This window comes from Panthera leo, chromosome A3, assembly GCF_018350215.1.
Source record: "Panthera leo isolate Ple1 chromosome A3, P.leo_Ple1_pat1.1, whole genome shotgun sequence".
Lineage (NCBI taxonomy): Eukaryota > Metazoa > Chordata > Mammalia > Carnivora > Felidae > Panthera > Panthera leo.
The window spans coordinates 66,279,094-66,306,497 of record NC_056681.1 but is presented as its reverse complement, the minus strand read 5'-3'; the positions used below and the strand labels follow the sequence as shown (position 1 = coordinate 66,306,497).

General features: G+C 43.1%; 1 protein-coding gene across 5 annotated transcripts in view; it reads left to right on the top strand.

Annotated features, from left to right (window-relative positions):
* MCFD2 (multiple coagulation factor deficiency 2, ER cargo receptor complex subunit) overlaps positions 1–27,404 on the top strand; it is an 84,881-nt gene that overhangs the window by 6,014 nt on the left and 51,463 nt on the right. For 3 of the 5 annotated variants that reach the window (XR_006200660.1, XR_006200661.1, XM_042932203.1), the window contains exon 1: positions 24,443–24,604. The exons of 1 other annotated variant lie outside the window; for it this stretch is intronic. Coding sequence is in view for 1 of the 4 variants with exons in the window: in XM_042932203.1 (XP_042788137.1) it covers positions 24,458–24,604 (147 nt within the window). In the remaining 3 variants the exon portion in view is untranslated. Of the gene's footprint in view, positions 1–24,442; positions 24,651–27,404 lie in introns of those variants that run through there. One more of the 5 variants, XM_042932205.1, reaches the window with a different exon arrangement.

Here is a 27,404-nt window from a genome sequence, read left to right as displayed (position 1 = left end):
TTAACATGTTCACATTTTTCTTTTACTTTGGCCAAGCAATCTGTTAAGGAAGCAATTTTTGAATCTGATTTCTTTTGGATGCTTCCTCATGCTAATAAAAAATAATAAGACCATTGGATGCTTAGAATTGTGCTGCCTTTACATTCTGTGGCACCTCTCCAGTGAATAACTGTTCATATCAGAACTTCCTCATAGTGGCCACTGTAATTCTAAATTATCCTTGATGGAATGATGCTATTTAGGAAGATAAGTGCACAAATTTGGATAGAGCATAAATACATGGATGGCATGGACTGAGTTTTATACCAAGACAAAGCCTTGAGAGCCTGGGAATGGCATCCTCTGGCTCAAGGCCCCCCAGCCTCACAGCTAGACCTTACCCAGCCACAACTCTGATGAATTTATACTTCCTGGCAGATAGAAGGTGTGGAGACATCTTTGCTGAACCTCAAGACAAGTCTGAGGAGAGTTCTCATAAGTGGCCCAAGACAGAATTTGTCCCAGGGCCAGGTTAGGGACATACTTCTTGGGTCCCGTATCTGTCTTTTCCACTATAAACTTTGCTCTGATTGAGGCACAACCGGAAATGACCAGGATGGACATAGACAATAGTGGTATTGTTCATAATAAGGCAGATATCTACCAAGAGAAAAGATTTTCAAATATGGTCAGATAATCAAAGGATTCCCAAAAGGGGTTCCTTATCACTAGAGACAAATAGACTCTGTACTTGGGGAGCTCAAGCCCAGTGCAAGACTTACATCTCTCATTGCTGTGGTCTAAAAGACTCCTGAGGGGCTTGAGGACCTCAGAGGAGCACACTTTCTGAGTCAGGGTCTTGGCCACATTGGCAAGGAGGTCTCAGTGGGCCTCATAATTGAATGCTGCTCCCTGAAAATATCGTCCAAACAACTTTGTGAGAATGCAAAGCTGAGTTCTGATCGCAGGAAGGAAAACACAACTGTGCAGAGTCATAGTAGTATCTGTATTGGGGAGGCTACGTCAAGATATTTATAAAATATTGGATCTATTTTAAGGCAGCTTTTCTAATGAGCTTGATAAGGACTGGGCAAGAATCATGATAACAATAGTTCAGGATGGATGGACAGCGCGAGGTGAGGGTTTTGAAACAAGAGTTTCAAGGAGTCTTAGAAGATAAACAGTGGTTGGATGCAATCTATTGAAAAGTTGCAAAATTCATTCAAGGTTACTTCTTGAAATTTCTGCAAAAACAATAGTTATTTACAACTTTTATCATCCCGAGCAAGAGTTTCATATAATAAAAAGGTCATGTTAACATCAACAGTAAGCAGGGTGCAGGTGGTTTTGATTCTTCCTGTGTACTGTGCTCGCTTCGGCAGCACGTATACTGAAATTGGAACGATTCTTCCTGTGTACTAATACAGAGAGGGATTATGTATGATTATTACCACATCCCCTCAGTCCATCAAATCACTCTTATTTATACTAATTGTCACAGTGCTGGGAGTAATTAGGCCATCCAGTCATGGGAAAAGCCTGGTGGGGGATGTCCTTCCCACCTTCTGTTCCTCTCTTCTCTCTTGTATTTGCTGTTCAGGGCCCCCGCAGGACCCTGTGTTCCCAACAGGAACCCTAAAAACCCTAAATTTGAATACAATTAAACCTTTTATTCATAGCCAAGAGTGCTTTCATGCACTCAGATCATCAGTGTGTATGATACAGAGCCTGCCCAATCTTCTTGTAGTCCCATGGCCCACAGGCCTTGCATTTGGAAATCAGCCTTTACTTATGACCTTGGTTGTTGGCTCATAGCATTTCTGGCCCATGGTGTCTCGTGTCGTACTTAATGATTAGTACTGTGAACTGGCCAACTGAACCAGCCCTCCTAGAATGTTGCATGAAAACTCTGCCAAGGGCCGGCTGTATGGTCAGTTTTTCCCTTTGACAGCTGCCAGAAAAACTGCAGGTAATCATTAGGTGAGGGATGAGGCCCTACAAAGGCAAGCTTCAAAACCATGAATTCTTTGTGCTTGTGCATAGTGGGCACTCAGTAATTATTTATTATGTTAATTTCGGAATCCTATAATGTTAAAGGTTTCCCCAGGCCTGGGAGATGAGAGCTCTGGGATGTCTCCTATCCCTCCCTCCCCTCCACCCAATTTCATGATTGAGATACTAGCACGTTTCTCCATGCATTGACTTCCCTTCCATCATCTGGGTCCATTCTGTTCCCCTGGGGTCCCAGGTGACTCCTGCTTCTCCTCGGTGTTTTCTGTGTCATCTTGCAGGACTGCTACAATGGTGCCTACCCAAGAGTGGGGGTTCACACTTTCTCCCAGCCTTTGCCAGTGCTGGTTCTTTGCCCAGATACTGCTATCCTGGAGGAGAGAAGTCAGTCCAACCCAGGAACACTGAGAGCCTTTCAGCTCAGGTTAGGTGGCCTGATTTTAAGCTCCACCACTCCTAAGGCCAACTTGTGCGTCTGCCCTTTAATGATTATAGCAGTTTTAGGCCTTAAAACATAGCTTTGCTCTCTCTGCTTTTAAATCTTTTTTCCTTTCTTCTCTACCTTTTAAAAAAATTTTTGTTTTAATAGCATTTTTGCTGAATAGCAAAAAAATAACACAATTAAAGGAAATTACATAAAACATAATTATTATGAAGCACTTTCATTAACTATCAATTAGAAAGAAATATGGTTTTACCAGCATCCCAGAAGTCCCCAATATATCCCTTCCCAAGTACAGTCTTCTTCCTCTTAAATGTAACTGCTGGCTTTTTATGGCAGTTACTTCATTGCTTTCTTTCCTCCACCCCCCCAACTAACTTCCTCTCTTCTTTCCTTCTTTCCTTCTCCCTTCCTTTTTTTTTTTTTTTTAAGGTTTATTTATTTATTTTGAGAGAGAGAAAGAGAGAACATGAGTGGAAGAGGGGCAGAGAGAGAGGTAGAGAAAAAATCCCAAGCAGATTCTGCCCTGTTAGTGCAGAGCCCAACGCAGGGCTTGATCCCATGAACCGTGAGATCATGACCTGAGCCGAAATCAAGAGTTGGATGCTCAACCAACTGAACCACCCAGGCGCCCCCTTCCTCCTTCTTATTGAAGTATTATTGACATACCATGTTATATGAGTGCAAGTGTATGACATATTGATCTTGCTTCATCCTCTGATAAAGGATATCCAATTTAAAAAGACCCTTTTTAATCTTACAATGTTCAAAGTTTGTGTTTTATTTAATGGTGATTGAAATTGAATTTTACAAATTTTTTTTCATTTATTGAGCTGACCATATGATTTTTCTCCTTCAAATTTATTTATATGGTGAACTATTTTGATTTTCCAATGTTAAACCATCCTTGCATTTCTAGAATAAGATCAACTCAGTTGTATTTGTTTCCTGTTGCTTCCGTAACAAATCCCCAAATACATAGTGGCTTAAAATACCGCACCTTTATTATCCCCCAATTCTTGGGGTCAGAAGTCTCGAGTGGGTCTTGTGGGATAAATCAAGGTATTGGCGGATCTGTATTTCTTCTGGAGGCTCTAGGGGAGAATATTGTTCCTAGCCTTTTCCTGCTTTTAGAGGCTAGTTGCATTCCTTGGCTGGTGGCCCCTTCCTCCATCTTCAAAGGCCATTACTCCAATCGCCGCTTTCAGGGTCACATCTTCTCTCTGACTCTGACCCTCCTGCCTCCCTCTTATGAGGACTTTGATGATTACATTGGGCTCACAGGATAATCCAGGATAATCTGCCCATGTCAGCGGCCTTAATTCAGTCAACTTTGCAAAGTCCCTTTTGCCATGTAAGATGACATATTCACAGGTTTTGAGGATTAGGATATAAACCTCTTTGGGAGCCATTATATTGTCTACCACATTGGTTATAATGTATTTTCCTTTTTATATATTGCTTGCTGTACTACTTTATTTAGAATTTTTGTGTCTGTGTTCATGAGTGAGATTGCCTAAACTTTCTCTTCTGAAACTATCTTCATTGGCTTTCGGTATCAGAGTTAAGCTAGCCTTATAAATGAATTGGAGGGTATACCACTTTTTTTTTTTTTCTGTTCTCCAGAGAGTTTGTATACAGTAAGCATTATTTTCCCCTTAACTATTTATGGAAAGTTTTTATTTTTTTATTTTATTTTTTTAAAGTTTATTTATTTATTTTGAGAGAGAGAGAGGGAGAGGGAGGGAGGGGCAGAGGGGCAGAGAGAAGGGAGAGAGAGAATCCCAAGCTGGCTCTGCATTGTCAGCACAGAGCTGGATATGGGGCTTGAACTCAAGAATCGTGAGGTCATGACCTGGGCCGAAATCAAGAGTTGGTTGCTTAACTGACTGAGCCACCCAGGCGCCCTGATGGGAAGTTTTTAAAGTACTGATTCAATTTATTTAAAAATCACAGGACTTAAAATTTCTATTTCCTCCTTGATCAATTTTCAGAAAGTTGTATTTTTCTAGGAATATATTCATTTCATCTAGCTTTTCACACTTTAAGCATAAATTATTCATAAACCCTCTTTTTTTTTTAAGTTTATTTATTTATTTTGAGAGTGAGAACAAGCAGGAAGGGGCAGAGAGAGAGGGGGAAAGAGGATCCAAAGCAGGCTTCTGTACTAACAGTAGAGAGCCCAACTTGGGGCCTGAACTCACATACCATGAGACCATGACCTGACCTGAAGTCAGATACTTTAACCAACTGAGCCACCCAGGAGCCCTCATAAAACCCTCTTGTTATCTTTTTAATGTTTGTGGAATTCATAGTGATACCTGCTTTTTTATTCCTGGCATTGGTTATTCGTGCATTCTCTCTTCTTAATCTTCTTGATAATTTGTAAGGTTTTATCATTTTTTTTTTATTTTTTATTTTTGGGACAGAGAGAGACAGAGCATGAACGGGGGAGGGGCAGAGAGAGAGGGAGACACAGAATCGGAAACAGGCTCCAGGCTCCGAGCCATCAGCCCAGAGCCTGACGCGGGGCTCAAACTCACGGACCGCGAGATCGTGACCTGGCTGAAGTCGGACGCTTAACCGACTGCGCCACCCAGGCGCCCCGGTTTTATCATTTTTATTGTTCCTTTCAAAGAACCAACTTTTGGTTTTGTTGATCTTCTGTATGGCATGTTATTTTCCCTTTCTGTAATTTTTGCTGTTATCCTTATTATTTGATTTATCTTATGTTTTTGGGTTTCGTTTGTACTTCTGTAATGGTCAGGATAGGTTGGGTTATACTGCAGTAACAAACAATCCAGAAAATAAAATCTCAGGACTTTTCACAACATTTCTCATTTTTTTTCTACCTGTTCCAGTCAGGTTGACTGGCTTCTTCTCATTGTCTTCACTCTGGGACTTGAGCTGACAGAACAGCCACTGTCTAGAACATTGGCAGTCATCATGACAGAGGGAAAAGAGACAGTATGGTGAACATATGTTGGCTCTTAAAACTTTTGTCTAGATGTGACACATCATACTTCTATATACTTCTCATTGACTAGAGCAAGAGATATAGCTAAGTCTGATGCCAATGCCCAGAGATGGATTAGTGAATCTTTGTGAATGATAATATAGTATCCCATATCTTCTTTTTATTACTTTTAGAAAAAAAAATTTTTTTTTACTGTTTATTTATTTCAGAGAGAGAGAGAGAGAGAGCAGGAACAGGGGAGGGGCAGAGAGAGAGAGGGAGACACAGAATCCGAAGCAGGCTTCAGGCTCTGAGCTGTCAGCACAGAGTCTGATGCAGGGCTTGAACTTGCTAACCACGAGATCATGACCTGAGCCAAAGTCGGACGCCCAAGTGACTGAGCCACCCAGACACCCCTTTCTTACTTTTTGAGACTGAATCTTTGCTCATGAATTTTCAGTCTTTCTTATTTTCTAACATGTGTGCATTTAAGGGTACAAATTTCCCTTTGTCAGCTACATCCCATAGGAATCGATACACAGAAATTTTGTTAACACTCGATTCAAACTATTTTCTAATTTCCTTTGTGATACATATTTGACCTATGTGTTATTTAGAAGCGTTTCTTAATTTCCATGTAACTGGAGTTTTCTGAGTTTTCTTCTCGTAATTTCATTGTATCAGAGAATATACTTCATATAATTTTAAATCTTAGACTTTTTTTAGACCTCACTTTCAACCATACGATCTTAGGAAGAGAACCTCAAGCCTCTGATGAGACCCCAGCCCTACCCAACACCTTGATTTCAGCCTTGTCATACTCTGAGCAGGGAGCCTAATTGATCCTTACCTGGACTTCTGATATACAGAACTGTGAGAAAATAAATGGGTATTGTTTTAAGCTGCTAAGTTTGTAGTAATTTATTGCATAGGAATAGAAAACTAATGCAGTGTTTTGCTAGTGGACAAACTACATATCTTCTCATATTTATGAAAGAAGGAGATTTTAGCTGGATGTAGAATTTTATTATTAAAAAAAATTTTTTTTTAAGTTTATTTATTTCATCTCTACACCCACTGTGGGGCCTGAACTTGCAACCCCAAGATCAAGAGTCACATGCTCTCCTGACTGAGCCAGCCAGGAGCACCAAGGATATACAATTTTAGACTAGCAGTTTGCTTTTAGCCTTTCAAGATACTACACTGTTTTCTGGTTTCCACTTTTGTTATTGAGAAGTCAGTTATCTAACTGTTGCTCCTTTGAAAACAATCTTTTCCCCACCCCTACCTGTCTTTAATTTTTTTCTTTTTCTTTTGTTTTCTGAAGATTTATTTAATGTGCCAAGAATATATTTCTTAAATAATTAATTATGCTTGGGATTGTTGCTCTTTGTGATCTGAATTTTAAAGTCTTTCATCAGTTCTGGAAAATTTTTGGCTATTATCTCTTCAAATGTTATCTCAGCTCCTTCTCTCTTCTCCTGGGTCACCAACTAGATATAAGCAAGATCTTCTCACTGTATTCTCTGTATCTCTTACCCTTGCTTTTGGATTTTCTATGTTGTCTCTTTATTCTAGTTTTTTTCTGCTATATATATATTTTTTATTTTTAACTTTTTTTTCGAGAAAGAGAGACAGAGCACCAGAGGGGGAGAATCAGAGAGAGAGGGAGATACGGAATCTGAAGCAAACTCCAGGCTCTGAGCTGTCAGCACAGAGCCCAATGCAGGGCTCAAACCCACGAACTGTGAGATCATGACCTGAGCTGAAGTCTAACACTTAACTGAATGAGCCACCCAGGCACCCCTTTTCTGCTATGTTTTCTAATTCATTGACTCTCTTCTCATGCATCTAAACTGTTGAACCCATCTCTTGAGTTTTTAACATCTCTAACTATATTTTTCCATTCTTGAATTCTATTTGATTCTTTATCTAATCTGCTATTTTATTATAAAGGGAAGTCTTCCTTGACTTCCCACGTCCGTCCTCACCTCAGGCCTGTTTAGATGTCCTCTGCCCTCGCCTCCCCCCGTGTGCTCCCATGGCAACCTGGGCTCTACCAGGCATTTACCATATTCTCTTACAGTGTCTCCCCAACTAGACTGTAAGTATCTTGAGGCCAGTGGACATCATGTACTCTGTATCTCTAGCATTTAGCATTGCACCTGAATAACAGCAATCACTCTGTAAGTGTTGTGAACTTTAAGTAAAGCAACTTCCCTGACCACCTAACACTGCCCCACTCTGAGAAGATGGAAAACCTTCAGGAAAGTCTTCACAACTCCCAACTGTTCTTTGTGTGAAGAGATTCTTCTATAGAGGGAATGCTAAGAGATACTCATTTCTGCATCCAGGCTGATAAGGGGAAAGAATGGAAAGGAAAACAGACTCAGAAATAAGAGGCTGAGGAGACTTCAGGTGAGGAAGTCTCTGAGAATGAGCAGAAGTTACTGGGCAAGCTCCACTTCTCCAGCCTGTGGAATTGGCTGGATCTGATCCCATTATACCCAGGCCTCCAAGGAATAAGGAGCTTCTAGCCAACATCTGGGTTGTTCTGCTGTAGTGCATCTAGAAACTCAAGGCAGAGTGGCTTTTAAGAAAGGAATGTTGTATAACCAGTATACTGAACATGCAGGATTTATGGGTTATATCCACCAAAGCCACTTTATTTTTGTCTTCCACTGCTTTTAATCCCTTCCAGTGAGGGTTAGGATGGTCTTTTCCATGACCATGTATAAAAATCCTGCCAAGCTCATAACTTTTTCTCGACATCTTTAGTGTAAAAGTCCAGGGAATCACTTTAAGTCACGAATGCAGACTTAATTAAATAATTAAAAGGGTTCAGCCCAATATACTAATCAATATTTAAATTTTCATTCATAGATAAGATTTCTCTCCCACTCTCCCAAAGCTAGGGCCCATAGCAGGTAGCCTGTGAGGGAGCTACTTCTCTTTCTTATTCACTTCTCCTTAATCTTGCTGCTGTTTCTGACCTTTAAGGTTGAAATGGGGAAAAGAGGAGAGGGAAGGGGGATAGTCCTGGCTTTATGGGTCCTACACCTGGTGACCCATAGGCCACAGGTCCCCTGGCAGATATTTAACACTGATCCTGAGGGTTTCTGTGAAGTCCTGGGAGACTTCCCTGCTGGGCTTCTCTGACTCCGCTCCTTCTCCTTCAGTAGGGTCCCCCTGCCTCCTGCTCCCCACAGTCTCGCCATAGGACTTGCCTCCCAGCCTTTAACTGCTGGGACCTACTTGTCCTCACTGGCTACCCTCTTGGTTGGGCTCCACCCCAGGGAGACTTAACCTCTGCCTCCACCTCAAATTGTCCCCAGGACTCCTGTCTCATTTGACCTGCACCCAGCTGGTTGAGCAATTCTCACCCAGGCCCTTTTCTCTCAGCCAAGGCTGCTTAGCCTTCCTGAGCCAACCAGCAACAGGCCATCGTATATGCCCTACAGCAATGACCACACCTCAAGCTGCCTGAGTAGTCTGTCCCCTTGAAGCCTTTCTCACTAGACTGGAGGGGAGGGAGTAGGTGATCCCTCACATTTTCCCAGGGAAATCCTCCCCACAAAATCCCCCCCCCCCCCAATCTCCCCTCTTCTGACTCTTGTATTTCCTCTCTCTGGGTTAGGGATTCCTTAGGCCAAGGACCAAGAGACAGGTAACCAGATTTTGAAAATCGCCTTTGAAATATTTGTGGTCTGCTCACACCTTACTTTGATGCTCAATCACTATTATATCTTGACACTTCAGTCAAAATCCAAGTTAACATCTGTTGGATTTGTTTGCTTTTTATCAGAATGAAACATCATTTTTGTTTTTTTCTGATTATGAAATTAATGCATTCTTCTTACAAAATTAAACCAAAACAGATAAATGTAAAAGATAGTAGTAGCTCAGTGCAATTCTACCTCCCAGAGATAACTAAGATAAGACTTTGCTTTTTACCTCTCCAGACTTTTTTTCTTTGACACACTTTGACACTTGTACTTTTTTTTTTTAATAGCAGAAATGGGATTGTACTATATATGAACTCCAAAGAGCCTTTTCCCTAATGCCATAGGACATGTAAGCCTTCCCGCCCCCTATGTGCCTAAACCTATGTTGAAGTGGGAGAATTGATGAGAGACCAGACAATTACCTTGATAGACTGAGCACCTAAATGGTCCCTTTATGTATTGAATTAAACTGGGTTTTAGTGGCGTGGACTGAATTTAGTTTTCTCTCGCTTCCTATCAAGATGGGTGCTTTGGAGGAAATCAGTCACAGACAATCAAAGGACTATATTTGTTTCACAACAGGAGTACTGTACATTTTCAGCTCTCCACTACAAATGAAATTGCTGGGTTGGAGGGTGTGTGCCATCCCAAAGCTTTTGATCTGCATTCTATTGTGCATCAGAGTCCTTTTTTCCCCATATGTATTTTCATAACACTGGATATTTACATTTTGGCTAGTCTCCTAGGCAAAAAAGTAGTGATTAAGCCAAATTGTTATTATCTCATTTTATTTTATTTATTTTGAGAGAGAGAGTGATCATGCAAGATGTAGAGGGGCAGAGAGAGAAGGAGAGAGAGAATCCCAAGCAGGTGGTACGCTGTCAGTACAGAGCCTGACTCAGGGCTTGAACCTGTGACCCATGATATCATGACGTGAGCTGAAGTCAAGAGGCTTAACTGACTGAGCTATCCAGGGGCCCCAAGCCTTTCTTTGTTTTTAAATAAGATTGAGCAAATTTTGCATTAGGATAGGACACTTACTCATCACCAGGGCTCCCTTTGCCCAAGTGTCCGTTTTGATATCCCAATAAAATCTTCATAAGCTTTGCCCAGGCAGGCTAAAACAAATGGGCTCCAGAGTGGACTGAAAGAGGCCTATCCCCTTCCTGGGCCCCAGTTCATACTTGGCCCTAGGGGAATAAAGGTGGAAGGAGTAACTTCCCCAAGGGACTCCTGGAGGCCACCATGAGAGATGCTTCAGGCCTGATCTGAAGCGCATGTTAAGAGAATCTAGATCACTCACTCATAGCCCCAAACTGTGCCTAAGCCTCATTGCATGCCCTATCCCTTTAGATACTAGTGACCACAGACCAAAGCTCTTGCCCCCAGGGAGGCCAGGCTACCCATGGACTAATTAATTAGCTGCTCCAGACAGCATGGGACAAAAAGATGGGCTCAACCAGTGTCTTCTTTCTGAAGATCAACTAAGAAACTTGGGAAGGATTTGCTTGTAAGCAGTGGGAATAAAGTTGTAAAGATAACAAGATAATGAGCTGAGCCCTGGGCAAGCCCGAGCCAAGCTGAGTCGGCAGGGAGAGAAAGGTGTGCAGAGGCTTCTAGGCCAGTACTGCTTGCCTCCTGCAAGTAGGGCTGTGGCCTTGGAGCTGCAGCCTCTGTGCCTGGCTCTGAGCCCCTGGGGCTGTCCGGCCCTCTGCTGCCTGCCCCCCAAAAGACTGCAGTTCCTTTGGCTCTGCCCCATACCCATACTTACCTTGTACATGGCACCAGCAGTCACACAGATACTGTGTATGGCCCACGGCAGCTTGCACGTGTAGATAGGAGATGCTCCAGACAGCCTCTGGATTGGGCTTCCCAAGCCACTTAGAACACTGGGGGGAAAGTTTTGATTATAAACGATAAAGGGTATGTGAGCTTTTTAAGAAACATTCGGAGCAGATTTGGAGCAATTTTATATGGACTTTGCAAGAAAAAGACAAAGTGGTTTACAATAAATTCATTGAACTTGGAGGGAGAGGATTGTTTGCTTTAGGCTTGATCTTGACAAGCCTGGTAATATTCCCCTAGGATAGCATCTAAAATGACCCACTTTAGGGGCGCCTGGGTGGCTCAGTTGGTTACACATCTGACTTTGGCTCAGGTCATGATCTCACAGTTCGTGGGTTCCAGCTCCGCGTCGGGTTCTGTGCTGACAACTCAGAGCCTGGAGCCTGCTTTGGATTCTGTGTCTCCCTGTCTTTCTCTGCCCCTCCCCTGCTTGTGCTCTCTCTCGTCTCTCAAAAATAAATAAACATTAAAAATAAATGAATAAATAAAAAATAAAATGAGCCACTTTATCCTCCATTTCCCCCACTCTACCTCCTTATAGTAGAGGATGAGCCATCACTCAGTACAGAGAAGTTCATACAAATTGTTCTGTGAATATATGGCAGTTCCTAAAATAAAATATTGTTCCAGAACAATCAGTTTCTATTGTTAAAACTCTACCCTTTTTGAAAAAGAATACACTGTCAAAAGAAGTCTCTTTTCATTTTAGCTTTCTCCATGTCAGGCATGGTCCTTGAGTGTATGGCAAACCCTGGGAACACTTCTAATCACTCAAAAAATAATGAACCACTTGATGACTAAGCAGAGGATTTGAGCTAATTCTTGTAGCAAACACTTGCTGGAAAAACTCCAGAAAGGTTAAACACCTCTGCTCATACAATGACTATGACGCTGAAAAGTAACATGCCAATTGAAGTTTTACAAATAAAATCTTATTAGGAAGGTAGAAGTGATCACCATAGAAAATGTCCTCTTTATTAAGAGACTTCGATAATGTGAGTAGACAGACTGCAGCCTATAGTTTATTGTATGTGTTTAGCAAATGGCCTGTAGGAATCCCAGTTTCATGACTCAACACCAGGAGCTCAGTCCGGCTCCCACCTACGCTGTAAGCCTTCCCCTACCAGCCAGGTTTTAGGGTTCACATTCATTCATGTTCATTCAAATATGAACTCAATTTTAACATGGTCTGTATCTTACGGTTCAGCTCTTTTTACTTTCAGTATTCAATTCCTGCAAGGCTTTTTTTTTTTAATTTTTAATGTTCATTTATTTTTGAGAGACAGAGCATGAACAGGGAAGGGGCAGAGAGAGAGGGAGACACAGAATCCGAAGGAGGCTCCAGGTTCTCAGCTGTCAGCACAGAGCCCAATGCGGGGCTTGAACCCATGAACCATGAGATTATGACCTGAGCCGAAGTCAGACACTTAACCGACTGAGACACCCAGATGCCCTCTGCAAGGCTTTGTTTTAAAAAGGTGCAATTCTCTGGGGCGCCTGGGTGGCTCAGTCGGTTAAGCATCCGACTTCGGCTCAGGTCATGATCTCACGGTCCGTGAGTTCGAGCCCCGTGTCGGGCTCTGTGCTGACAGCTCAGAGCCTGGAGCCTGTTTCAGATTCTGTGTCTCCCTCTCTCTGACCCTCCCCCATTCATGCTCTGTCTCTCTCTGTATCAAAAATAAAAAATAAACATTAAAAAAAAAAAAGGTGCAATTCTCAACTTGGTACATTTTAATTTTTAAAAATTTTTTAAAGTTTATTTGGAGAGAGAGAAGGAGAGAGATCAGGAGGGGCAGAGAGAGAATGGGAGAGAGAGAATCCCAAGCAGTTTCCAAGCTGTCAGTGCAGAGCTCGATGTAGGGCTTGATCTCCCCAACCATGATATTGTGACCTGAGCCGAAATCGAGTCAGATGCTTAACTGACTGAGCCATCCAGGCATCCCTTAACTTAATACATTTTAGAAGCGTCTCTTGCCTCTTCGCTTTTTTTCAATATTTCTGTTATTTCAATCTTCAGTATGTTCATACTGATAAGAATTCCAGGCATAGTCAGTAGGTGTCACTGTGAAAAATAAAATTTGAAAAGCTTACTGTTCTTATAAAGTTGATTAACTGATTGATTCACTCATCCATCCCTTCATTTATTGTTACTAAAACTATAGTTAGATGTTGAGTAGAGAAGGGAAAACAATTATTAATGTTGCTTAGGGAAGAACAAAGCATAATGGTGGGGGCTTTAGGGGAAGGTGGGAAATAAGTCAGGAATGGATTTGTGAATTGCCTTTTCCTACCATTCATATTATATTTATATATGAATATATTCCATACATGTTCTCTCTCTCTGAAAACATCTTGAAATCATGGTAAAATAAATGAAGCTTTCAGTTGATTGGAGAGCTAAGCTCACAGAAATTAGGGAAAATTCTCAGTGGTCAGCAATTAAGAGGGAACTCAATTAAGGGGCAGGGGAGAGGGAATGTTGGCTGAGCTGATGTGGAGCCCCCCCTGGGGGTTTACAGGTCTCAGGAACCTAGGCATTTTTTAATGTACCCATAGCAACAAGAGAAGGGACCTTGGATTAACAAAAGTAAAGAGATAGACTTGACACTTCTACATAAAACTAGGACTCTCAAAGGGCTGTACCTTGGTGAAAGTATGAACCAAAAATGAAATGTTCAGAGATGCACAGAGAAACAGTGAAGTTGTATCTCTTGGCCTAGCTTCTTGATTGGGGAAAAAATACTCTCCTAAGAAGTTATCATTTCAGTCTTCTCTTATTCAGGTCTAGAGTTCAATCTTATACTACCTATGGACACTGGGGGCCTGCAAGTTGAAAAATTAACTTAAAAATGGATACTAAGCAGACAGAAGCAAACATAAAATCTCTGTGAAGGAACATACCTCCATCTCGGCCATGCAGCATTCACAGATACAAAGCCCCACCGAAGATGAGCTCATCACCTAAAATTAGAAAATGCAGGAGGATATAATCACCATGAATGAGAGATAAGAAATTCTAAGGAGGAAAATGGTACAGACCTGATCTAACGGTGTCAGCCTGGCATGAATATTCCACAATTAAAATCTTCAACTTATCAGAGGAATCTGTCAGTAGCTAAAACTGTTTCTTTTGCTTTTTTAGACAGCTTATTCAAGAGCACACGTCACAGGCTAGACTCTGTCAGGTACCTGCTGATCTGTGCACCTTCCTCACCAAAAATCAAACCAAAATCTACACACTTACTGTTCCCAGAGTGTCATCAGGTTTTTTTCCTCCCTTTTTGAAATCCTTTCTTGTTAACAGTCTAATGACTATTCTCTTTAAAATAAGTGAGTATAGGGGTGCCTGGGTATCTCAGTCAGTTAAGCATCTGACTCTTGATTTTGGCTCAGGTCATGATCTCAGGGCTGTGAGACTGAGCCCTGCAGGCTTCACACTGGGCATGGAGCCTGCTTAAGATTCTCTGTCTCCTTCTCCTTCTGTCCCTTCCCTGCTTGGCTATTATGCATGTGGGCTCTCTTTCTCATAAACAAACAAACAAACCATTTGCTTGCAGGTAACTAAATGTCTCTGAGTTACACTTTAACAGAGTCAGATGAAAAGACCTCGCAGCAGGACTGGACCACAATAACTTCAATTGATAAAATTCCCAGACTATTTAAAAAAAAGTATACTTAAATAATTAAAGACATCAGTAAGTGTCTTATGTTTTGGGATCCTATTTTAATGATATTTTTAAAATTCCGTTTTCCATGTATTCATTGCTAATATATGGAAATACCATTGATTATTTATCATATATTGACCTGTAACCTGTGGCCTTGCTAAATTCACTTAATTCTAGTGGCTTTTTTATGGATTGTTTAGGATTTTCAATGTGCATGATCACGTTGTCTGCAAACAAGGACTGTTTCACTTTTTCCTTTCCAATCTGTATGCCTTGGGTATCTTTTCCCACAGTGGCTTGGCACTCTAGTGTAATGGTGGATAGAGATTCAAAGGTGGACATCTTTGCTTTGTTCCTGATGTTAGGGGAAGAACACTCAGTCTTCTACTATAAAAACATTAACTGAGGGGTTTGAATAGATGCCCTTTATCAGATTGAGAGACTGTCCTTCTATTCTTAATTTATTGAAAGTTTTGTGTTGTTGTTGTTGTTGTTGTTGTTGTTGTTGTTTATCATGAATGGGTATCGATTACCTTTTCCCCCTTCTTTTTAGATGGTCATACAGTTTTTCTTATCATGTATTTATTTGTTTACTGAAGGAAAAGAACCGTGAACCTTAAACTTTATACACAGCCAAATTTTCATTTCAATGAGAGAGAGTAATAAAAATGCACTCAGGCATACAAGGTCTCAGATGTTTGCCACATAAAAATCCACAATTGAAAATGCCTTTAAAAGAAATATGCAAGTAAGAGAAACAAATCGAGGAAAACCTTTAAGAGATATGGGATGTCAGGGCAATCTACTATTTTGATAAATCTACTGCTGTTAAAAAAAAAGTCTAAGATTGAAAATGTTGGGGCGCCTGGGTGGCTCAGTGGGTTAAGCATCCGACTTCAGCTCAGGTCATGATCTCACGGTTTGTGAGTTCGAGCTCCATGTCAGACTCTGTGCTGACAGCTCAGAGCCTGGAGCCTGCTTCGGATTCTGTGTCTCCCTCTTTCTCTGCTCCTCCCCCACTCTCACTCTGTCTCTCTCTCTCTGAAAAATAAATAAACATTAAAAAAATTGTTTTTGAAAAGTCTAAGATTGAAAATGTTTATCCAGAAGAACTAATGTCAGAAATTCCAAACACAAACAACATAATGGGGGAGGAGAGGAAATAAAGAGATATTAAGAAATGCTAATGTGTTTGACTTATTAGAGGGGAAAGTATATCTATTTAGAAGTTTAAGAGATCAACAGTTGTGGGATTTTTCACCAAAGTCGTGAGTTCTTTGATAATGGTCAGGGGTCATTAAATCTAGATGGACATCATTTCCACCACCCCCATGTACAGTATGCCTGAATTCAGAACATCCAATAGAAACCAAAATTCCACTGTGTTTCACTCTTATCAGAAATAAGAAGAGAAGGAGATATATGAAGTTTGTGTCTTGATAAAAGCAGCTTTTACTGGCATCAATAGTTTGAATTGCCCCTTTTGTGGTTATCTTGAGCTTTGTGTATCCTGGGACAATGCATCTTGGTAAGATGTAGGGCAGAGTTGTTTAAAGTTGGGTAGGGAGAAGGAGGGCACTTGTTAAGATGAGCACTGGGTGTTATATGTAAGTGATGAATCACTAAATAAAAAGTAAATACATAAATACATAATAAATAAAGTGGGGGAGGGAGAATGATTGCTAAAGGGGAGGCTGGAAAACAGAAGTGGCTTCATGTTCTAAGGCAAGTCCTTGTCAGGCAGGTCAGTTTTAGCAAAGAGTGCATCTAAAAAGGGAGGACCTGAAAGTAATCTCTAAAATTGCCTGAGCACCCCCTGGAATGTTTTTGCATGTACTCTCCGAGGTACTCATGCTCCTTGGGAACAGTGACGGGTCATTGTGAAGGAATGAGGAACGTGAAGAACATAAGATAGGCTGGCTGGCTCGTTCTGATGGCTTTCAGCCTAAAAGACCTTTTTAAAAAGTTAAAAAAAAAATCCCAAACCCAGAATTTTAAATTCTTAGCTCAAACCACAGTCAGAGCCTGTGGGAGTGTCTTTAAAAAGTCTCTTTTGTCTTAGAGCTCCTGAACATAAGCAGCTAAAATCCAGATACAGTGTCTGATACTGTGGGAACGCATATTACAACAGAGAAAGAACCCATATTACAACAGTCATGTCCCTTATGAGAAAGTTAAGGCAATGACTAAGAACATACGGGACCTTGGGAATTAGGGGAATCTAGGTGGATTTGAGTACCTAGGGAATCTGAGTACCTGGAATTCGTAAAAGTCACTGGTTTCAAATGTGAACTGAATTTATAAGGTGAGGTCACTGGGGGCTTATTGCCAGTGGAAGCAGCTTCTTTCTCCCTTCCATCCTCTGATCCCTTGCCGGTATCCTCTATTAGCTGAACCAGCAGGAAGGCGGCTGACAGGGGAGGCTAGGAAATGCTATTCACTGGGGCTAGCCCCCTTGTGATGCAAAACACAATAGTGGAAGAGTAAGGAATGGTTCTGAAGGCAGCTGTGCCCAGGACAGTCACCCCCTGTGCTTTCTGCATGGGCCACTAATGTCAGAAGTCCTGCCCTGGCTTCTTATTGTTGAGGAAGATGTACTTTGCATTCTTCTCTTCCCAGCCCCCAGCTCTCACCTGGTTTGCCTTGCTATCACACCCAGCCCCTTGGAGGGCTTGGGAATTTTTGTCTCCTTTCACTGAACCATGCTGGGGACTGAGAGACTCTTTAAGGATGCTCTTAGGACCTAGACATCACCCTCAGTATTGCTTCTCATTGTTCAGGGCCCATACTGGGCTCCCAGGGGCTTGCCATCTCCTGGAAAACACCTGGGGGAAGTAGGGACTCTGCCCCAGGCTCTTGTCAAACCCAACCCAAACCATGAGCCATTGAACCAGCTTGGGATCATCTTTAAAGGGATCCTGCCCAAAAGGATATCTGTTGGAGTGCTAGGGAAAACAGATAATGAGAGAGGACCAGCAGCTTTTTGAAAGGCGTCAAGGGAACCATAGTGAGGGCTTCAGATGGGAAGCCACACAAAAGCATTCTGAGTGAATCCATATCAAATGGAGAAAGTGGGGGAAGAACCAACTTACTATACATGTCAGGTAGGAACGTCCTTATCCCCCTACCACTTTCTAGTCCTTCACTCACTCAGCCCTGGTTTGGTCACAAATGGCAGCTAGCCCAAGAAGGAAAAGCTGGTGAATGAGAGAGAGAGGAATTGAATGTTTTATGAGACAACTTTATGTTCTAACTTTTTCTGGCCACATGCAAGAAAATGTTTAAGTTAAAATTCAAGAAACATACATTACCAATTGTATATAATCAAATAATAATGAAGACTGTACCATTATACCATCATAAATGAACAACTTCCAATTTCACCTAGACCTTCAACTCAGACCAGAAAGCCTCTGTTTTTCCTAGTCAGTCTGCTTTCCCAGTTACACCATAATGATTTCAAACTTTGACCCGCTCAGTCTCCCTGCCCCTCCTCCAACCACGGCTTTTTCAGAAAATAGCCATGCCTCCCAAATTTCAGGCTCGTCCCCATCTGGGCTTTGGATCCACTCTCTCCTGCCTCCTCAGTAACCTTACCCTTTCAATTTTTTCCACTCTGCTGGCTCTACAGCCTCATCTTTGCTGGCTTCTTTCCAAAAACGATGTAGACATGCACATGGCACTCCATCTTAACGACCACCCTTCCTGGATCCTGTGTCCTCTCTAGCTACTTTCCATTCCCTTCATAGCAGTGCTTGGAAGATTTGCCCATATTTGCTGTACCTGGTGCTTACCTACCAGGTGCTCATCATGCACTGCAATCTGGCTGCTGTCCAGCATTCCACACTAACTGCTTCCTGAGCCCTCGGTGACCTCACTTTGATCAATTCAGTATCACTTAGAAATGCAATTGACTGTCATAGAATAGCTTAAACAGGAGTTCTCCCCACATAACAGAATATTTGGAGGCAGGCAGCTGCTTGTGCTGGTTCAGCAGCTCCAAAGCATGGGAGTAGCCTTTCTGAAATTCTCCCTGACTTGCCTTCATGGTTGAGGATTACTGCTGAGGTGGTACATCCCCACTTGGAGCTGGAAGATGGGGAAAGGTTGGTACCAGTCACTTCGATCTGTGATTAGAAATGCAGATTTCCCAAGTTCCCCCGTGTCTCATTGCCCAGAACTGTGTCATGTGGTCATGTAGCTGCAAAAAAGATGGAAAAGTGAGTGTTTAATGTTTTTTAGTCTTTATTATGGGGATAGACAAGAGCAAGAGGGTGGAAAATTGAAACTGGGCCACCACCCAGTCTAACTCACTGGAGTCAACATGGTGCAGCTCTTTGGTTACCTATAACCCCCACACACCCCTCTTTCCCATATACACATTTTGCATGGAATGTTCTCACTCCTCCATAAAGGAGGTAATCCTAAAATGTCAGCCAGCTCCTACAGACAGCATGGAGTCCAGGTACTCTGTGTACAGGCCCCTCTTCCAGGTCCAGATGGGGTTTCTTGTGGCCTTCCGACTTAAACTAAAGGTTAAAGTTCTCTGCAAAAATGAAAATGATAGTACCAAGTGTTGGGAGAATGGGGAAAAACAGAATGTCACATGCTCTTGCTGGTGTATCCATGGTCACAGCCACCTGGGAAAACTTTGGCAGTATATTGTAAAGCTGAATATCTGTGTTCCCTATAAACCAGTGGTTCTATTCCCAGGTAAATACCTGATGGAGATGCAAACAGATGTGCAACAAAAGAAATGTTCTACAACATTCAATGCAGCATTGTTTACAATAGTTTCAAACTGGGAACTACCTAGATGTGCATAGAGAGTAGAATATCATACAGAAATGAGAATGGTCTAAAACTACACACACTGTAGGTGAATCTCAAAATAATGTTGAGTCAAAGAAGCCAGAGACAAAAGAGTGTGTATTGTGTGATTCCATTTATAGAAAATACAAAAACAGGTAAAATGTCTCTGTGCTATTAGAAGTCAGGATAGCAGTTACCTTTTGGGGAGAGAGTGGTACTTGGGAGGGAGCACAGGGGGGACTCCCAGGATGTTGGTAATGTTCTGTTTCTCGATATGGGTGATAGTTATATGGGTGTGTTCAATTTCTGAAAATTTATGGAGCTGTATGCTTTTCTATATGTGTACTTTCCTTTGTATATACTGTTGTGAAATAATAGAAAATACATGTAGTGGTCTCTACTGCTGGTTCCTGGCACAGAGCTCCTAAAACCTTCGTAATTTCCCAAGTGATAAGAACAGTAGGAACATCTTTTGTTCTAGTATTTGATCTTTGACCCTGATTCCTGACCCTGGTTTCTGACACAGTTCTTAAATCCCTTGGAATTTCCTGGGTGATAGGAGTGTCTTTTGTGGTAATGAGATGACTCTTGTTAGGGTCCTGGATGGCTTCCGAGTGGAGGTTGGTCATCAGAAAGACCAAGCCATGATTAGAAGCTTGGAACTTGCAGCCTGATTCCCCATCCTCCAGGAAAGAGAGAGGGACTGGAGATTGATCTAATAATCAGTCATGCTTATGTCAGGAAGCCTCCATAAAAATCCCAATAGCACAGGATTTGGAGAGCTTCTGGTTTGGTGAACACAACCATGTGTTGGGAGGGTGGTGCACCCCCACTCTGCAGGACCCCAAGCTCCTGCAATTGGGACCCTTCCAGACCTCATCCTCTGTATTTCCAAATTTGGCTATTTTCAACTGTGTCTTTTATTACGTAATAAACTGGCAGACCTCAGTAAGCATTTCCCTGAGTTCTGGGAGCTATTCTACCAAATGATCAAATCCAAGAAGGGGGTCATGGGAACCTCCAATTTTTAGCCAAGTCGGGCAGAAATTGTGGGTAACCTGGGCACCTACTACTTGTGATTGTCATCTGAAGGGGGGGGGGCAGTCTCATGGGATTGAGCCCTTAGACTACTAACTCCAGTTTGTGTCAGAATTGAATAGCATTGTAGTACACTCAGCTGGTGTTGCAGAGAATTGCTTGGTGTGGGGAGAAAATCCACACATCTGATGTCAGAGGCATTGTGTTTGTAAGTAAAGGACAATAGGAGTGTGTCTTTCGTCTATAGCTGTACAACAATAAAATGTATACAAACACTTTCAGTGCACAGTGTGAAGATACAATGAAACTTCCTTTTAGAAAAAAAAAAAGCATGCAAAGCATAATATACCCCCATAGTAAACCACATCCAATCCTGCTGGACATATATAGTAAGGGATCTCCTCTGTGGCAGTATGTTAAGTTTTTGACTGGGGAATCTACCAGCCCCTCACTTGTTCTGTGCCCTGGTTGTGTAGAATGCCAGTGTTTGTATCCCACTTCCTGTTGGAGGGGATTCAGGAGTCCAGGAATTGCCCTAAGTGTTAAACAGTAACAGACTGATGTTGACCAGGCTTCAGATTTTAAGGACATAAGTGATTCCCTCAATCATTTGTTAGGCTTCTGGTCAATTCCATGCATGAGTAATAACAATCGAATAACTTATCTACGGGGTCTTTAAATGGTTTTCTAATTAAAGATTTTAAAAATATTTTCCCATGGGGTGCCTGGGTGGCTTAGTCAGTTAAGGGTTCAACTCTTGATTTCAGCTCAGTTCGTGATCTCATGGTTCATGAGATCCAGCCCCCCATGGAGCCCTGCATCAGGCTCTGGGCTGACAGTGGAAAGCCTGCTTGGGATCTTCTCTCTCCCTCTATCTGACCCTCCCTTGCTTGTGTGCTCTCTCTCTCTCAAAATAAATAAACTTAAAAAAAATTTTCCAAATAGGTAACATTTTTCTTGATTAAAAAAATTACAAAAAGAAATAAATTAAGGTCTTATTGGGGCACCTAGGTGGCTCAGTAGGTTAAGCACCCAACTTTGGCTCAGGTCATGATCTTGTGGTTTGTAAGTTTGAGTCCCAAACAGGCTCTGTGCTGACAGCTTGGAGCCTGGAGCCTGCTTTGGATTCTGTGTCTCCCTCTCTTTCTGCCCCTACCCCACTTGCACTCTGTCTCTTTCTCTCAAAAATAATAATAGTAATAATAATTAAGGTCATATTCTCACCTCTGTTCTCTTTTGTTAGTTTCTTGTGTATACCTCGAGTGCTTAATTTTGCACAACAAGCAAACCAAGTATCAGAATATTTAAGTCTTCTAGGGGCTGCTTTTTGTGTGCTCAATTACAGTTAAGGCAATTCAAAACAACAGTTGCAGGCAGAGATGCCACCTATAGTCCATTTTTGCTACCTTGGGCCTCAATCTTCTCTCCTGATAAAGCTGCCTCTTCCCTGCTTCCACTTGTGCTGGGTATACAAAGAAAATTATTTATTTCAAGCTAGTGAGACTCCAAGTTGTGGGACTAGGTCAGTTTAGGTTGTAAACTGCAGGTAAGGAATTCCGCCCTTACCAAGGCCTTATTTTTAATCTCTGCTTTCAAATCAGGTATCTCTAATCTAGATTTGTCACTCACTTGCTGAAAGCTACTAAAAAAAAAAAAAAAAAAAAGGCAACACCACTAATGTTTTATATTGATCCTGAGATTTCTCCTACAATACAACTTTGGTTGGTCCAGCAAGTGACAGCAATTTGACAGTTTCACTACTGCTTAACAAGTTGCTCACCAACTTTCCAATTTGGAATGGAGTCTTCACCACCGGCTATACCTTAACCTTCATATAGCTAATTCCACATTAGTGTCTGTTTTTAGTGTACTACTTCTGGTACCAAATTATTTGCCTGTTAAGAATTGGTTCAACTACAAGTTACAGCGCATTCACCTATAAATGGCTTAAATAAATGTGTGCTCTCATTCATGGACTAGAATGGGGGCAATAATGGGTGCAGGGAGGTCAGTTAGGAAGCTCTCACAGAAGTACAGGTAGCAGATGATGGTTTCATGGATACCAATTATACCTCAGTGGAGCTAGGGGAAAAACAAGAATATCTCCTAGAATTTTGGCTTGAAGAACTAAATGGATGGCAGTGATATTCACTAAAATGAACAAAACAGAGAGGTGCATGCTTGGGGATGAAAATATTTGGGGAGACCAAGTTAAATTTGAGATGCCAGTTAGACATTCGTCAAGTATGCACTTTTTTAGGGAATTAGGAATTATAGGGAGAGGTCATTGTTAGAGAAAATTTGGAGCCACCTGCTTATAAGTGGTACCTAAAATCATAGGACTAGATGAAATCACATAAGGAGTTGGGTAGATAAAGAGGAGACTCAGGATAGTACCCAGGGTACTTTGATATTTATAGGTTGAGCAGGAGATGAGAAGCCAGGGAAAAGAACTCAAGAAAGAATAGCCAATGAGATAGGAGGGCTAAGAGTGCATGATGTCAGAAAATGAGAACAAAGTGTTTCAACGTGGGAGTGGTTGACTATGTTAAATAGTACTGAGAGGGCAAGCAAAAACAGAACAGAGAAGGGACCACTGGATTTGCATGGAGATTGCAGTTTCAGCAGTATGGTGGGATAGAAACCAGAGGGCAAGCTTATATGATGATGGGAATTGTCTATTAGAGAGGGAGCAATTGGTAATTCTAGAGAAAGACATAGAGATTAAGATCCACAGAAAAAGTGGGAGCGTTGGTTAAATAGAATGAGAACACAAGACTATGTCTTATTTGTATTATCTAGTAGCTCCTAGCGCAGTGTCTAGTACATAGGAAGTACGCAAGAAATGTTATTGAATCAATGAATAAATGGGCAAATGTAAGAATGGGTGGATGACCGATGCAGTGCTGAAGAATGAACTAGATCAAAGTAACCCAAACTTCAGACTAAGGAAAGAAGGGGGTCTTGAACTAATAGGGTTTCTTCAGGGACTTTGGGATCCTGGGATTTCTCTCTGGGAGAGGATTAACAGATTTTAATCTCAGATGAAGATGGGAGAAGAAATGGGGTACTGTCAATGGCAGTTACCTTGGCCACCTTTCAAGGCACCGATCTGCTAAAGCAGAGTGCAGGGAGGGTTCTGGGATCATCTCACTTAACCCCTTTCTTTCTTGCCCAGTGTCTCCCTTTCTGAATCCAGGCTCATATGAAAAATGATTATGTATATTTATGAACACAAATGGGAGAAGGGATTTAAAAAAATGACGGTCCCACACTCATTTACCCATCTGGTCAATAAATATTCATGGAATGATAGTATTGTATAGGGGGAAAGGTGTAAGAGCAGGATTATGTGGGGCTTATGGTTTCTTTTGTTTGTGGGTCTGTTTGGGTGGGGGGTGGGGGGAAGGGGGTTGAAGTGCTTTGTCTTCTATTGAGATAGAAGGTGATTTCACTAACTGCACAGGTAAGGTGGTTTTTGAACTGGGCTGCCCATGAAATCTTGATGGGACTCGTATACAATTGAATAGGTCTTGTAGCTTAAGCGGTTTGTGGACTGCAGTAAGTGGAGGCTGGAAGTAGGACAATCTTGGAATCGCAGGATCTCTAGCTGGCTCCAGCGTCTTCTAGGCATTTCATGAGAAGTGGAACTAGGATTCCCATGATCTTTCTTCCAAACCTACAGGTGGAGGAACCGAGGAACCTGTAAAGGTGGAGGCCGAATGGAAGCCAGCTGCAGGATCCTCCCCATCCCCATTAGCCATCCTATGTCCCACGCTGGACTACATTCCTAGCAAGCTGCCGGGCGAGAAGGCTCAAGTGGCCCAACCTAGGCTAGAGCCGACTGTCGCCCTCGGGAAGGCTGGCTGGCTGAGGAACTGCGCCTGCCAGGCCCTAGTTGGTCCCGGGCCCTTTACACGTGGAATCACCCTAGCGGTGCACACTGCGTCGCGCTGGGCAGGGGTAGGACTCTGTGGCGCCAATGGGCGGCCAGAGGGGAGCGCGCATGCGCACAGCGCGGCGGGGCGGGGAGGGCGAGGAAAAGCGTTGCAAGGACGGGGGCTGGCGAGGCTCATGCTGGGAGGCTTCGCGTCTGAGGAAAACTGCTTGGAAACGGGGTGCAGCGAGGGTGAGTGAACCCAGGAGGAGCCGAGGCCCGGGCTTCGTCCTCTAAGGTCTGTGACTCGACCCTGGAGAAGGAGGTCTTTGGGGCGGCACTCAGGCGTCCGCAGTGGGGCGGGATCCTGGCGCTTCTCTCAGGGGCTCGGGCTTCCGGCTCAGGTTGGGAGGCGGGAGCGGCCTGAGTAGGGGTCTCGGCATCTGCGCTGCCTCGGGAAGCTTAGCCGGCGGCCGGGAGCACAGCCACTCTCCTGGAACAGAGGCGGCCGGGGGCTTTGAAGCCAGATGGGCCCGGCTGGGGGCGTTACTGTCGTCTACCGCCGGTACCTTGTGTCCCAGAGTGGGTCACAACAAACAGGTCCTGTCTGGCCAAGCGAGTGGGAGGTTGGGGGAAGCCCACTTCCTCTTGAATCCCCTGTCTGGACATGGCACCGCCATGCACCCGGTGCCTAAGCCAGAAACCTGGGCGTCACTCTAACCGCCCCCCCCCCAATCCCCGCCCCGGCTCGGCACTCCTTCACCCACCCAATCGAATCTATCACAGGTCTCTTAGATACTTCCCACTTCGCCCCTGATCCATGGCCTCTCTGCTGCAGCTAGTTCAGGCCACCGTCATTTCACCCCTGCACTACATCAGTAACATCTTGACTGGTCTTTTGATCCTTTGTAGTTTGTTTTGTACTGGAAAGCCAGAGTGATAATCTTAAAACACAGACCTGTTAATGTCACCAGATCCCTTCCCCCATTCCCCTTCTGTCCTTAGTGGGTTTTCATTGTTCTTTCGAGCTCTTGAACATAGCTTATACAGGCCCTTCATGACCTGTTCTGTTTTTACCTTACTCTAGTTCTCTTCCCCACTCTGTTCCAATGGATTAGGGCCCCTGGCCAAACAACCCTCCTTATCAAATGGGCCTGCTTATCCCAGAGTAGCAGATTTCAGTTCCCTGCCAGCCTGCAGAATTTAGACAAGCTAACCATATGCTTCCATCCAGTTCTACCTCTCTGTGTCTTCGACCCTCTTGAACCTTTTGTAGTTCCTGGGTTGGACCAAGTCTCTTACAGGCTTAGGTGTTGGTTACATTCTTTTCTCTCTGCCTGAAGTACTATACTTTAGTTGAAAAAAATCCTTTTCTCCCTCATGTGTTACTCCAGGTGTGGGTTAGGGTTTCAGCGGTACTCCATAGGGGTCTATTTATTAGTCTCTCTTTTCCACCAGGCTGGAATCAGTGTGACAGGCACCTGTCTGGGCCACAGTCCTATCCTCAGTACCTTGTGTGGCACCAGGCTGTTAGTAAGGAGTGTGTTGGTTAAATGCATAATGAAGCCTGGCCGCTTCTCGGGCTCCTCAAATAAACATATGGATCAAGTTATTAAATGTTCTGCTTTTCAGAACCAATTCTCAATCTCCAACCCATGTAGCAGTTTCTTTGGCCTAGGAACCTGGCTGTATTCTTGCCTTCAGTCCAGGACCATAGCAGTGGTAAATGGGAAGTACCGTTCAGAGTTTTTCTCTGGCATTGACTTTGGGTACAGGATGTCTGGATATTAGTGAGTGTGGCTGCTTTTGAGTTTGAATTTTTTTTTTTTTAATGAAAGAACTTTTTTTTAATATTTACTTATTTCAGAGAGAGAAAGAGCGCAAGAGCAAGCATACGCCTGCATGAGTGGGGGAGGGGCAGAGAGAGGGAGACACAGAATCCAAAGCAGGCTCCAGGCTCTGAGCTGTCGGCACAGAGCCCGATGTGGGGCTCAAACCCGTGAACTGCGAGATCATGACCTCAGCCGAAGTCAGACAGTCAACCGACTGAGCCACCCAGGCACCCCTGAGTTTGAATTCTTAACTGAGGGCCCCTGGCAGGAGAGAAAACCTGCTAACAGCTGCTGTAATCTTTATAGGAGGAAGGCTGGCTCCAAACTCTTAACATGCTGATAGGGCTAATGACACAATGGGAGGAGAGGGTGGACCAAGCTGGCCAGGCAGGCCCTGGTGGGAGAGCTCCAAAGGGGTTATTTTTCCAGCTTAGGCCAGATCTTCTGTGATAGGGAATAGCATATCTAGGTGCCAAAACCCACTGCCCTGAATCAGACCTGAGGATGTGCTGTTCTCCAGTCAGCTTAGCACTTTGTGATTGGTAGAGTAAGGGAGAGACTGAGATGACAGTGTCCTGGCCCTCACAGAGGGAGGGAAAAGAACAATATGTGACTATATGTTGTGAGAGGCTGCAGACTGAAGTCAGAGGAGAGAAAGATTGGTGTGGCTGGAAGAATCCTGAGATGACATTTGAACTGGGCCTGGAAGGAAGAGGGCAGACAGGTTAATGGAACATTAACCTTTGCTGGAGCATTAACCTTTACTGGAGCAAAGGCTCTGAGCCTGGAAGAGGCTGCTGGAGCGGTGAGGGGAGCCCTGTTACACTGAGACTGGCTACTGAGCCTGGTCTGGTACTTCCCTCCCAGGACTGAGGCTTCTCCTTGTCAAGGATGTCTGAAAGCAGGGGTTGGGTTCTGAAATCTCTTTCAGAAGTCTCTCCTTTGGATTTTTTTCGAGTCTGGCCTCTATAATTTATCAAAAAAGGCAGTGAGCTTGGGAACTGCTGGGGTTTATCTAACAGCCTGTTTGCTCATGGCCTTGAACTAAATCATTGGAGTATGGGTGATGCAACATGTTCTTCAGGCAAAGGGGATTGCTTATGTTTCTTTTTGAATGTGACAGTTTAATTTGTTAGGTGGCAGATTCTCTGTTCTCGCTGTAGCACTTGAGGGAAAGTTTCTCCTCAGTGTTTGGTAGATTGATTGGACTTGTGTTATGT